This window comes from Puma concolor, chromosome A3 (assembly GCF_028749965.1).
Source record: "Puma concolor isolate L17-30 chromosome A3, mPumCon1.1.hap2, whole genome shotgun sequence".
Lineage (NCBI taxonomy): Eukaryota > Metazoa > Chordata > Mammalia > Carnivora > Felidae > Puma > Puma concolor.
Window position 1 is genome coordinate 39849722 of NC_141669.1, and position 13611 is coordinate 39863332.

At 39.0% G+C, this 13611-nt stretch overlaps 1 protein-coding gene across 4 annotated transcripts in view; it reads right to left on the reverse strand.

Annotated features, from left to right (window-relative positions):
* KDM3A (lysine demethylase 3A) overlaps positions 1 to 13611 on the reverse strand; it is a 54129-nt gene that overhangs the window by 27751 nt on the left and 12767 nt on the right. For all 4 annotated transcript variants that reach the window (XM_086700648.1, XM_086700646.1, XM_086700647.1 and 1 more), the window contains exons 6-10: positions 13176 to 13300; positions 12845 to 12917; positions 12646 to 12734; positions 6736 to 6899; positions 4482 to 5002 (exon numbers count right to left, since the gene is read on the reverse strand). In XM_086700648.1, the coding sequence (XP_086556774.1) occupies positions 4482 to 5002; positions 6736 to 6899; positions 12646 to 12734; positions 12845 to 12917; positions 13176 to 13300 (972 nt within the window). The remainder of the gene's footprint in view (positions 1 to 4481; positions 5003 to 6735; positions 6900 to 12645; positions 12735 to 12844; positions 12918 to 13175; positions 13301 to 13611) is intronic.

The window sequence follows — 13611 nt, forward strand, 5'->3', positions numbered from 1 at the left end:
TGTTCCACTCAGGATTAAGAGCAGTGACTACAAACAGGATGATGATTTTAAGTAAAAACATTTTTTAAATTTTAACTTGCAGTGGGCAGGATAACTTAAAGGAAATGTTAACACAGTTTCTAAAGAAAAGGGGAGAGGGGCACTTGGCTGGCTCACTTGATAGAGCATGCAACTCTTGATCTTGGGGTTGTGAGCTCAAGCCCTGTGTTGGATATAAAGGTTACTTAAATAAATAACCACCATAAAGAAAAAAGGGAGAAAAAGTAGAGATTTGACAGGAAAGAGTGATCTTTGTGTCCGCTGCATCAGCCCAAACAGCACAGAAATGAACCTATTTATAAATCAAGAGCCTTGAGGAGTATTTTATATGAAACTGACAGACATGACCTTTCTGAGGGCGCCTGGGTAGCTCAGTCAGTTAAGTAAGCATCCGACTTCAGCTCAAGTCATGATTTCAAGGTTTGTGGGTTCGAGGCCCTCGTCGGTCTCTGTGCTGACAGCTCAGAGCCTGGAGTCTGCTTCGGATTTTGGGTCTCCCTCTCTCTGCCCCTCCCCTGCTCACACTCTAAAAAATTAAAATAAAATAAAATAAAATAAAATAAAAAGAAAGAAAAGACCTTTCCTTAGGATCCAAGGAAGCAGGGAAGTAGATTCTTTGGCAAACAAACAAAAAACAAAAACCAAGAAACAACTTTTGGGGAGCCAGTTGAGAGACAGCTGGGAGAAGTTAGTAGTTGTGGGAACAAACCGTAAGATCTCAAAGCAAAGATGGTTTTAAATAAAATAAGCATCTCTAATAACGATCATAGAGGTGTTCCAATCTTACCTCTCTTAAAGCCGAACCAAAGCACACTGTAAAATGCTAAATGGATGCTGTCAAGCCATGATCCCTTAAGCATTCTTATTCAGTTACAGTAAAGAGAAGGTACAGCAAGGAAGGACAGAAAATAAAGAGATCAATAGTTCAAGGATGGAGTTTTAATTACTCAGATACTGAAAAAACATCATCCTTTAAATTGGGCCAGTTTTTCACAGATCATGGGCAAAGAGTCCAAAGGTTATCTGTTCTTCGCTGGCTTATGAGAGGAAATACGTAGAAATAAGCAAGCTGAACTATCTATATCTAGCTCTTTAGTGAGGAGAGCAATAATAGTTGACCCAATAACTGATTCCCTCAATTCAGAGCAGAGCTAAGGGAAAAAGGCAATGCCAACTTCTGAGGAGGCATGTATCTATCTAACGGAAAAAAGGGAGCTGTTCTTGCACTCAGCTTGCTTTTGTTTTCTAGTCCCTAAGCGGAGAAGGAACGCAGGGGACAGAAGAACTTCCAGTCAGGTTTTTCCATACCCACAAGCAGTATCAGTGGACACAGTGGAGAGATCCTGATCACAGCCTCTCGTTCTTCAACCAAGAGTTCCAGTAGACAGTATGCACTGGGACACTTAACTAGGTTTTTCATTTCTCTTAAAATCACTTTAGCTGGTGCACAGTTGTACAACATACTAAGACAAAGTGAGACTCCATAACTCATTAATATACTTACAATGTGCTTATCGATCTAGAATTGTTACTATTTCTTCACATAATATTAAAATAATTTGCCTCAAAGACTAGCTGAACGTAAGGCCTGATGACTCAAAAAGAATAAAAAAAATAGAACAGAAATATGGTTATGAATATTCACTTTCTTTGGGGAGTTACATAACTCAAGAGGAAAAGTATAATATTATGCAATTAATTTTATGCAAATCAACTGTTCTATCAACTTAAACCTCAAGAACGTGGAAGCCGGGCTAGAAGTATCATTAGTCAAAGACAGGTTTTCCCACTCCTCCAACCCAGCATCCAAAGCCCAAGTCAAATCCACCCATTTTTTTCTCTAGCTTCACAGACCTGAAGTAAAAGCAAATTGTGAATATATTCATGTCTTACTTATCCAAGTGAATAGTGTTTCTCATTAAGTTTTTTTAAAGCTATCAAAAATTCATGCTCATTTTCCCACACAGCTGACAATTATCAAAGGTATTTTTAAATTGTAATAGCTCTGAACTTTCTGACATACTGAAGCCATTTAGTTCTACTAATTCTAATAAGGGAACTTCTGCTAACTACCGTCAGTGGAATGCATCCTCCAACTTAACAGAAGCTGTATGAAATACAGTGTACCATTTTCTCTAAAGAGTATAGGCATACCTTGGAGACACAGTGGGTGTGGTTCCAGACTACCTCAATAAAGCAAATTATTGCAGCAAAGCAAATCAAATGAATTTTGTTTTCCCAGTGCACATGAAAGTTATATTTACACTATACCGTAGTCTACTAAGCGTGCAACAGCCTGGATCCATTAAAAAAAAAAAAACAAAAAACATTATCTATGGCAGCTATAGCCTTACAAAATATATTACTTAAGTAAGACTTGCAAGTCAAAATTATTCCTTGATCCATGGGCTGCAGAATGGATGCTGTGTTAGCAGGCATGAAAACAACATTAATCTCATACATCTCCCATCAGAGCTCTTGGGTGAACAGGTGCATTGTCCATGAGCAGTAATATTTTGAAAGGAATCTTTTTTTCGGAGCTGTAGGTCTCAACAATGGGCTTAAAATATTCAGTAAACCATGTTGTAAACAAATGTGCTGTCATCCAGGCTTTGTTGTTCCATTTATAGAGCACAGAGTAGATTTAGCATAATCTAAGGGCCCCAGGATTTTCAGAATGGTAAATGAGCACTGGCTTCAACTTGAAGTCATCAGCTACATTAGCCCCTAACAAAGGAGTCCGCCTGTCCTTTAAAGCTTTCAAATCAGGCATTGATTTCTCCTCCCTAGCTCTCAAAGTCCTGGATGGCATCTTCTTCCAATCTGTTTAGTCTAGCCACCTTCATTATCTTAGCTAGATTTTTTGGCTAACTTGCTGCAGCTTCTACATCAGCATTTGCTGCTTCATTTTGCACTCTTATGTTATGGAAATGACTTCTTTCCTTAAGCCTCACAAACCAACCTATGATAGCTTCAAACTTTTCTGCAGCTTCCTCACACCTCTTAGCCTTCAGAGAATTAAAGAGAATAATGACGTTGCTCTGGACTTAAAGGAATGTCGTGGTTGGTTTGCTCTTCCATCCAGACCACTAAAACGGTCTCCAAGTCAGCAATAAGGTTGTTTTACTTTCTTATCATTTGTGTTCACTGTAGTAGTACTTTTCATCGCCTTCAAGAATTTTTACTTTGCGTTCTGCAGCTTGCCTGTCTGGCACAACAGGCCTAGCTTTTTATCTTGGCTTTGAGCATGCCTTCCTCACTAAGCCTAACCATTTCTAGCTTTTGATTTAAATGAGAGACGTGTGACTCTTCCTTTCCCTTTAACGCTGAAGAGGCCACTGTAGAGTTATTATTGGGCCTCATTTCACTAATTTTGTGTCTCAAAGAATATGCAGGCCTGAAGAGAGGAAGAGAGATGACGAAATGGTTGGCTGGTGGAGCAGTCAGAACAAATGCAACATGCTGTCAACTAAGTTCGCCATCTCATATGGGTGCAGTTTGAGGTGCCCCCAAACAATTACAACAGTAACATAAAGATTACTCATCACAATCATAACAAATATGGTAATAATGAAAACGTCGGAAATACCACAAGAATTACCAAAACGTGACATATAGACTAGAAGTGAGCAAATATTGTTGGGAAAATGGTGCCAACAGATTTCTTGACACAGGGTTGCCACAAACCTTCAATAAGTTAAAACTGCAGTATCTGCAAAGTGCAATAAAGCAAAGTACAAAAAAAATAAAATAAAAAATAAGGTATGCTAGCACATAGTTTTAAATTGTAGGTGCAGCAGGATTTCCCCTTAGGCAAGGAGACTGCCCAGTGTTATAGCCCTGTCCTTAAAATCTTTTAACCAAAAGTCCCTTTTCTAGAGGTGCTGGTATAAATTCTGTCTTTAAAAATACATTGCAGATCTGAATTACCTGCATGAGCATAAAGTGCCGATCATCTCTAACACTCCATGTGGATGCTACCAAAAAATCAGTGATAAGCTTAAGATAAAATAATCATCAGATTACTTTGGGTTGTGTTTCAAAATTATTTTCTTACAACCAGAAATTGGGAACCGCCTAATTACCCATCTAGTAGGAACCAGTTAAGTCATCTAATAAATGCATATATAATGGAACCCTTACAGCCTCTGAAAGGCTGATAGACACTTACACTAATTCACAGGATAAAATTGTTGGTATAAACCCATTTGTGTTATAGTTTATCTGTACTTCTAATACACATGGAACCAGGTACACTAAAATATTAATAGTAATCATTTCTAAGAAGATTTTAGGATGCTACTTTTCTCCTTTAACTTTCCCAATTATGTGAACTTTTGCAATAGTCACTTTCATATTATCTTCTCATAAAGTAAGGAGACATATATGTACCCACTACCATCTCTCAGCTTCTACCAATAAAGACATGTAGAAACACTCACCATTCTGGATTTTACTGTTGTTTCTTGTGCAACAGCTTTCATTATCTACTTTTACTGAAGATTCCTTCAAATTCTGTGACCGGCATCCTAAAGTTGAAGATTCTATCTTTTTTTCCACACAACTATTAAAGCTATTACTATTGACACCTGCTTTCTCCTCTGGCTTATCTGAAAGGACATCAGATGTGGAAGGCGTATATTCTAGGTGCTTCTGCAGTTCAGGAGTACTGGCAATTTCCAATTCTGCTGTAGAAGAAGGCTTTGTAGGTGAGCACTCCTTAGGAAGGCCAGTCGATGATTGAGAAACAGATTCCAACTGGTTTTCCTGATCAGTGCTAGTCTTCAGCTGGGTACAGCTACCTTTTGGTTCACTAAGGGGTTTTAAGTCTCCAGTTCCAATCTGAGAAAACTTTGAAGACAGCAATCCTACTTTGCAGACAACATCTGGTTTTGTTCTCAGTATTTCAGGCTTTGTATTTAGACAGGAAGAAAGTTCTTCTGGTAAAATCTGTTTATGACATCTGAAAAAGAGAATACAAAAAACTAGCATCTAGGTCTCTTTTATTGCTCCTCTACTGCCCAAAAACAATTGTTTGGTACCTTAAGGCAACCACTATTGAGAGAGAAAAGAAACTGCTTATTTTAGAGAATGAAGGATAGGTTTCTGTGAGCTGGAGTTAAAGGTAATCAGTCAATGGCTCTGCAAAAATATCCTAAACACTTAGAAAAATACAATCCTAAATCCTATCTGTACGTGCTCATAAATCTCCAACTACTTCAGGTTAGTTCTATTTATCACAGTATAACGAAACTTAGCTTTCCCTTAAAGCACACAGTAGCTCATGGAACCAAAACCACCAGCAGCACAAAACCCAGTCCAGCTACAAACAACATGTCACTGGCTCTGACACTGGATAATTCCATTCCTGTTTGGTTAGTGATCAAGATCCAAAGCAACTGAAAAGCCAACTAATTACGTGCTTGCTCACAAAATGATGGGGTATTTCTCCTATCCCCTACCTTAATAGGAAGCATCCTTAAAAAACTTTTGTTTCTCTGAAATTCATCTTAAAGTTTTTTCCCCAGCAAAACATAAAGTGCTTTTTTTCCTATTATACTTTTTTTTCTCTGTCTCTAACACAGGATTTCCTCCTTGAGAAGATTTTCTTTTCTTTAAGTAAGCTTTACGCCCAACGTGGGGATTGAACTCACGATCCTGAGATCAAGAGCCACAGGCACTACTGACTGAGCCAGACAGGTGCCCCAAGAACTTCTTCATTTAAGTACTCACATGAGACATTTGGCTTGGGTAGCACCTAACTTCTTACTGTTCCCTTTTTCTACCCAAAGACTGTTCCTCCTTCCATCTGACTGCTCTGTGGCCACCTTCCAAGCTCATCCCAGGCAGCCCATTTTCCTTCCAAGGAAGCAATGTGCTCAACCAGTCTTCCACCTTATTGCAACAGTCTTCCAAACCCACCTTTCTACATCGTTGTCTCTCTGACCTGTATCTTAGGTCTTTATCAGCTGCCTGCACAGGCCGCCTTCTAAGAGTCTTCTAAGAGTCTTCTAAGTCTTCTAAGAGTCTTCTAAGAGTCTTCCTTTTAAACTCTTTTCTCCATAACCTTGTAGCCACTTCAACTCTGATTACACTTTACATTTCTTATTCATTTTTTTCACCTATAAACTAGTTACCTATTCCTTCTACAGCTAGCGCATCCTCATTTCTATGACTTAATATTTTATCTGCCGCCGCCTATACTTGAGGTCTGGACTGGTAAGAACTACTCTCTATCACCATGTCTCCGTGTTCTGCACACTCCCACTGATCTCAGTCTTCCACATACAACCACTCCGCTCCCTTTTCGTCACAGCAGACGTTTATTCTGCAACTGTCTACAGTATTTCAATTGACCATTCTCACTGTATCAAGTGAAGAAAGTTGCCCTTTCCTCACATCTTCACTTTTTAAAAACGTTTTCCACATTGTTCTACATGCCTATTTCCCTTTTCACCTCCAAAAAGGCACCTGACCGATTTGAAAACTCTAATGAAAAACCTCTGTGGATAACCTGAGATGTGAGGAACGGCAGGTCATGACGCCGAATGTAGCTGTACTAACACCCTATGAACCACGGAATGCAGGTTAAGTCTTGCCACCAGAGCAATGGTTAAGCTCAGACACAGCGAACTACAGCTGAAATCATTTTTCTCCTACTATGACTAAACATCTTTAACAAATATCCCTACTTACCCTTGAGGAATTTTTGCTCCAAGATTGGGTGGCGAGTTGGCAGCCTGAGGAGTGCTCTGCTGCCTCGGGTCCTTACTAGGTGGGGTTGCTGCCGTACAGCCAAGCAGGATCTCCTTAAAAACCGTTGTGGGCACAGACTGTACAGGACACATACTAGGAGAGGCCTAAAAAGATAGCAAACCAACAGACATTAAAAGGAAAGTACCTAGTTGGAGAATTGTGAAGTCCTAGCAAGATTCACATTTATTTGCCTGGTTTAGTACTAAACAAGCACAACACCATTTCCAAACAAAAAGCACAAAACAGCAAAACAACTGAAAAGTCCCAAAATTAAGGACTTGTATCTGAAGGCTGTTAAATCATCCCAGCTTTTCATAAAGCTAGAGTCTTCCTATAAAAGATCACCGGCTGATCTTTTACAGACCTCTGAATCATTATGTCAGGAAAATGCAGCCATGTGGCAATTACTTTAAAAATGCGATGCACAAAAGTGAGCTTTCAAGTGACAGTCTTTAAACGGTGGCAGCTTCACATGCATTCAGTTTCGCATGACTCAAGTGCCTACCACGCACTTACTGCACAGGCTGGCAGGGGACCAGACCACTAGGACTCCTGTAGGCAGTGGTGCCTACTGGGTACCAGGGTAAGCCTCTACAACGCAATAAAGGTTGAGAACATGGTTCTTGCTTTTATGTGGCTCTTCAAGTCACAAAGGCAACCGTAAGCTGCAAAAAATATCAAGTCGTGACAAGCCTGTGGGACAAAGTTGGGACACCTTCTCTTTTCAAGAAGTTTTATCTTCACAAAAATATAATAATGGACCCTCTTCTTTCCAGTTTCTACTATCCACACACGTCAACTTCCCACCAGGGAAAAAGGAAGGGATTAAACTCAACTCCCCGTGACCAGTCTTCAGCAAAACCAGGGGAAATTATTCCGCTTACTCACCAGCCTCTTTGCATGGGCTTTAAACTTTAAGTCCTGTGCCCTTCCCCAGCACAGCTCCTTCATTCCACAATGACCTCTACATTTATCCTACCACCAAATCTAAACCGCAGGAATCTTCAAAGTTTCTTCATCTTCTAGAGATTAGCTTCTAAAATTTGAGGTACTACCTCCCTTAGTTTTTAAAACTACACAATTCTGAATATATTGATTTACATTCAGTCTACTCATGAATCTTTTTCAGACATTTAACTCTGGCAGCCTCGAAAAAACTGTCTAATATATGCTAAACAGAAATATCTGAAAAATAAAAATCTACTGAATCACTGTCAAAGTTTTGGCACAGTTTCAAACTATATGAAAATATAAAATTATCTGCTCGTATATTATACTACTTCAGTCAACTCAATTTTGGTTAAGTATTAACTTAGTGTTCCCCAGAAAAATTTCTCTGGAGGTGGGGAGGCTTTGCCTATTCTAAGAATATTCTTGGGATGGTCAACTTCGGCTCTCTGAGCCTCAGTTTCCTAATCATTAAGCTAAGGAAGTTAGAGAAGTCCTGAAAGTCCTTTTTGACTCAGTTTCATAATTCTCTAGTAATCACCTATAAAACGATTACCCTCCCAAAGTTTAATTGCCAAGTCATTTCAAAATGCTTACTTGAGGCTCATTTTTACCAAGGATCTTCCCTCATACCGCCTTCCTTGTTCTGAATTATGTTTAGAGTTGATATGCTAATACATACCTTTTTTTAAACTACTTTCTTGAGAGAAATTCTGATTGCAAACCTAGAGTAACACACTGAAGAAATTTAGATTGCATAAATTTTTATTCTGTACAACAGCCATTGAGCTGCTTAAGTAAAACAAAAACAAAAACCCTCCATCTCATTTCCTAAATCCAATCAATGGACCAGTAAATCCTGCCTCTATTTCCAAAATATTTACAGAATCTAACCAATTTCTTTACATTCCACCACTACCACCATTTTCCCCCCACATGGGATTACAATGGGTCTTCTAACTGGCCTGACTTCCCTCCATGTTTGTCCAAATGGTCTGCCTCCTACCCAAAATGTATTCTACCACAGACCAATCTGTAACATATAAATCAATCAGATCATGGCACTCCACTGCCTAGAAGAGTTCTGTGTGGTCTGGTCTCTACCAACCTTCCCGATCCCCTTATTCTACTTGTTCACAGTGTTCCAAATACATTGGCTTCCTTTCCGCTCTAAACTCTTTCTTGCCTGCACCTTCTTACTTGCCATTCATTCCCTCTGCATAGTTTCCATGTGGCTGACTGGTTCCATCCCTTCACTCTCAGATCTGTTCTATTGTCACCTCCTCAGAACCTCTGATTACTCTTTCCAAAGCAGTGCCCCAAAAAGCATCCCGCTGTGCTTCATCATATTTCTATGTTTGTTTGTACCCGCCATTGCTTTAGGACACTGCACTGTCAAAGTTCATTTAAGATACTTTTTTATTGTCAGTTTTCTCACAAGGAATCATACACACCTACAGGCAGACCCTGATCTTGTGTCCACTGTTAAACCTTATAAAACAAGGCACACAGCAGATGCTCAAATAAGACTGGTGGAATGCATGAATGAATGATGCCGTTAGGACTTAATATTTCAAAACAGCTAGGTCAGTCCTATGACTGACAGTAATACTCACCAATGTCTAGCACATATTTAGTATTCAGTAAATATCTGTTGGAAAGACGGAGGGAAGGACAGAGGGAATAAAGCAGGAATCTGCTGTTTTACAGTGGTGACTCACCATACCAAGGAAAAGATTTGGAGAGGAATGGCAACACCAGCACAGTGCCTAAGGGTACTGGGCTTTGGTGGCAGACCTTGGTCTGAATCTGGTCTCTGACACTTCCTAGCACATTATTTAAGCTCTTCGAGTTCAGTTTCCTCAACTGTAAATGAGAATAATGAAGCCTACTTTACAGGGCTGTCCTTCACCATGATGCCTGGCACACAGATTAGCTGACTGAAAGCAGAAAGATGAAAATTTTCTCAGTGCAGTCACCATGTATTACAAATACATAACTTAGGAAGCTTTTCCTTTTAGAAACTGAAATTGGATAGGGCTCCAATTTCAAAACCCATCTTCACGTGCACATCACTGCACTGGCCTCTGACTTGACAAGGGTCAAGGTTTCTTCTTACCTGAAGAGTTTTCCCTGAAGGTCTTCTATACCAGTCATGGCAATAGTTCCTCCCTGCCAGCAGACGGAGATAATATAATTGAGTGTATGATGGTATTCTAAAAAGGACACTGCTGGCTCACACTACTCAGCAGACTCTCTCAATTAACCAAGCAATGTCCTAACTCTGAGGAATAGTCTGCTAGGCAGAGAAGACCTTCAAGGAGCCAGCTGTTACTGGCAAACAGGTTTATTCTATCCAAAAGTATTCACCAACGCAATCCAGAGTCTCGTCTACCTAATCCCAAACTCCTGTTTTCCAAAGACCACCCTAAAAGTAAACTCTGTGCCACTCCAACACATCTGGAAAGTGCAAACACGGTGAGATGTGTGCCAAGTATGGTACTATACTCACCTTTCACTCCCACATTTAAGTGAACTCTTTCTTTCCTCACTTCTTCCTATACCTCTCTAGCGCTCTTAAAATCTAGCCCCAGCCACTGTTTCCAAAATTTGCCTGATTACAAGAACCACCCAGAACAAAAAAGAATATTTACAGATACGGAAAAATATTCACAACACACTGGAAAGGAATCAAGGAGGCTACAAAATGCTATGGTTTTTAGTTTGTTTTGTTTTGTTTAAAGGCCTCCATGATTATACAGGAAAAAATGAAAAACAAAAAACAGTAGAAAGACAGGTATTCCAAAATGTGAATAAGTGACATTTCTTTAGCGTTTTTCTGGGCTAACTAAATATTTTTAAATAACTTTTTTTTTAATGTGAGAATCTTCATTTGACAAATAAATGCAGTATGAGGGGGGAGAAAAAGTGTTACAATAAAAATAATAAAAAGCCAATACCCATCTCCAGCCAAATCTATCATCCCAATTTCCTTTAAAATGAGAATTTGACTAGTACAAAGTTTAAGAGCTGAAACAGACATTTTTAAAACATCAAATTTAGTTTTTCAATTTAGATGCAGAAATTACGCTCAAATAGGTTATGGGAACTTATCTCCTAGCCAACGTTCAGGCTTTTTTCAAAAATAGCCTGTACTGTGCCCAACAATCAGTTCAGCAGCACACAAACCTACTGAGCTGGACAAAATGCTAACAGAGATCAAAAAGACATGCTTCCTGCCCTTGAACAGTAGGAGTCAGGCAGACAGGATCACTTATAGACATATATGTTACCACATTTTACAGGTGTCTCCTTGAAGGCTATACATCTACTTGCTCACCTATCTGTCCCATCACTGATAAACCTGACATTGTTCAGAACTGGCACCTTCTTCCACAGGAGTTCCCTACTGACCCCAGTCCTCTGCCTGCACCCCAGGCTGATTCTTCAATGATCTGTCAGGATGCCATTTCCTATTCTCTGGCCTCTCCTCAACACAACATCATGTGGTTCTCCTTTTCATCTCACCAACTATTTATACTGATGTATTCTCCATGTCAGGCTACACCCAATCAACTTCTCCAAACTGGCCTTTATTACCTCTGGGACCCAAGACTGCTAATAACCTCACAGGTTCTACTGTGTTTCTCTCTCAGCTGCTGATACTGTGGATTACTCGACAATATCCTCTGTGAGCTTAACTCTAAGATATAATAATCACTCCCTACTACATTACTTCCCCCTTGGAAACTTAAAAGCAAAAATGAAAGTAGTAATACTAATTTCCAATAATTACCTCTTCATTGTTTCCTGAACAACCTAAAGTCAGGCCTACACACTTGGAAGGAAGACAATATTATATACCTTGGTTTACAAAGTTTTTGGTCAAGTGTCAAAGTTCCTATTGCCTGCTCACAGGCTTCAGACTCAGGAAAGGCAATCATCCTAGCCACTCAGATTCTTAAATTTTTTTGTGTAGCACAGCACTTGCTTTGGTTCTACTTGATGTTGTTGTAGTCCACTGGGCCCCGATACAGAACCCTGGATGCATTAACTGACTCTGGCCCACTACCATGCCATTTCTTCTTGCCTTACTCCTGCAGACCCCAAAGTTCCCTCTAAAGTGCTGCCAACAATCTTAATACCAACTTGGTCCATTTTCAAAATCTAAGCTCCAGCCTGGAGCAGAGCATCACAAAGGTGTTTTTGTCCCTGTAACATGAGTGCATTTGGATACACAGCTGTGTAAGCTTTCACCTAAGCTGTAAAAAAGTTATGTGTATTGTAATAGGTCCTAAGGATTCAACTCACCTCAAAGACAAACAGTCTTAAGTTTCTTGATCTAACTCCTTACTATTTCAGAATAGAATTAAATCCAGTACTTGAACTCACAGTGGCATTCATACAAGCCTATACTTTTCTGGGCAGAAATTTGTTATGGCAAACCAACACTTCCTTTAAAAATCTAGCATGTCTGTTTAACCAATCATAAATTACCAATCAAAGCTATTACCGAGGAGGGAGGAGTCCTATTTCAACACCTACTCAGAATTCTAAGGTTCCTCCCCTTCTCTCGTGCCAGGCCTTCTTCCAATTTGATACACACAACTCAGCTTACCCTCAAAAACACTCCTTATGGATGAAAACTGTCAAATCTATTGAGCATTTTCAGCAAATATCAAAAAATAATACATGTTTTACACAAAAAATAGTTAACCAGAAACTTATATTATCTCCATCTGCTTGAGTGTAGAAATTATGGCCAAGATCTGGAACCAGCAAAGAAGAGCAGACAACACAGTGCAGAACAGCACAGAAGAAAGCTTTATAACCACCAAACAAACTGGCCACGCACCATCAGAGTTCAGGAAACTTTGACACAAGTGACAAACATAAGGTTACCTCAGAGCAAGATTTTGCTTGTTTGGAAACTAGGCTTCCATTATTCTCAGAAGACTTGCGTTTTACGGCTCCAATTTTTGTGGAATTACCTAAAATATTTAAAAATAAGTAAGTTGGCTTCCCTGTTTCTCTTAACATGGAAAGGAGAAAGAGGAAAGGTCAGAAGGAGAATAAAGGCTTTAATCAAACAGTATCTTACCACATGTCCCAAAGTTATCATGCACAACTTCAACATGAATCAGTGATGGATCAACAATTTTCAGTGCTGGAATCTTAAAAATAAATAAAACAAAGATACTGGGAAACTTAAAAACGCTCAGAAACATACCAGAAATTAGTTCTGTTAACATACAAGAAGAGCTTCTTACAAATAATTTCTTTTAAAAACAATCATGATATTTCTCTTTCTACTCTAATATTTTAATACAAAGATAATGAAACTATTTAACTCCTATAAGATATTATAATTCTTTTTTAGAATTATCTTTCTCTGTCAGGTTATCTTACATGCAATTAGCATCCTCTTTTACCTCCTCACAGTTGACTTGCAGAGTTTTTGATGCTGGGTTTCCGTTTACAATTGTTGCAGAAAACCACTGAGTCGATGGGTCCAAGCTATAAATTTTTACTTCTGAACCAACTAAGTTTTTGTCACCTGAAGAAAAAAAAATCCTTAGAGCAATCTGCATTATCTCCCAACACACCAACCTCCAAGATAATCTTTTCTCAAGTCTTTAAAAAAAGCAGTAGACAAAAATAAACAGTAAAAGATACTGCTATAAACACGAGGAGACAGACATTTCAGAAAAGCTAGGAGAAATTTTTAATTTTATTTTAAACTTTTTATTCCATTTTCCTATTAATTTACCTAAAAGTGGCAATATATTTATTCTACCATTTGTATGAGACCAAGCAGAATCCAGGTAACTCACTGAACCCAAACTTACTTTCCTGTGCAGAGTTTTA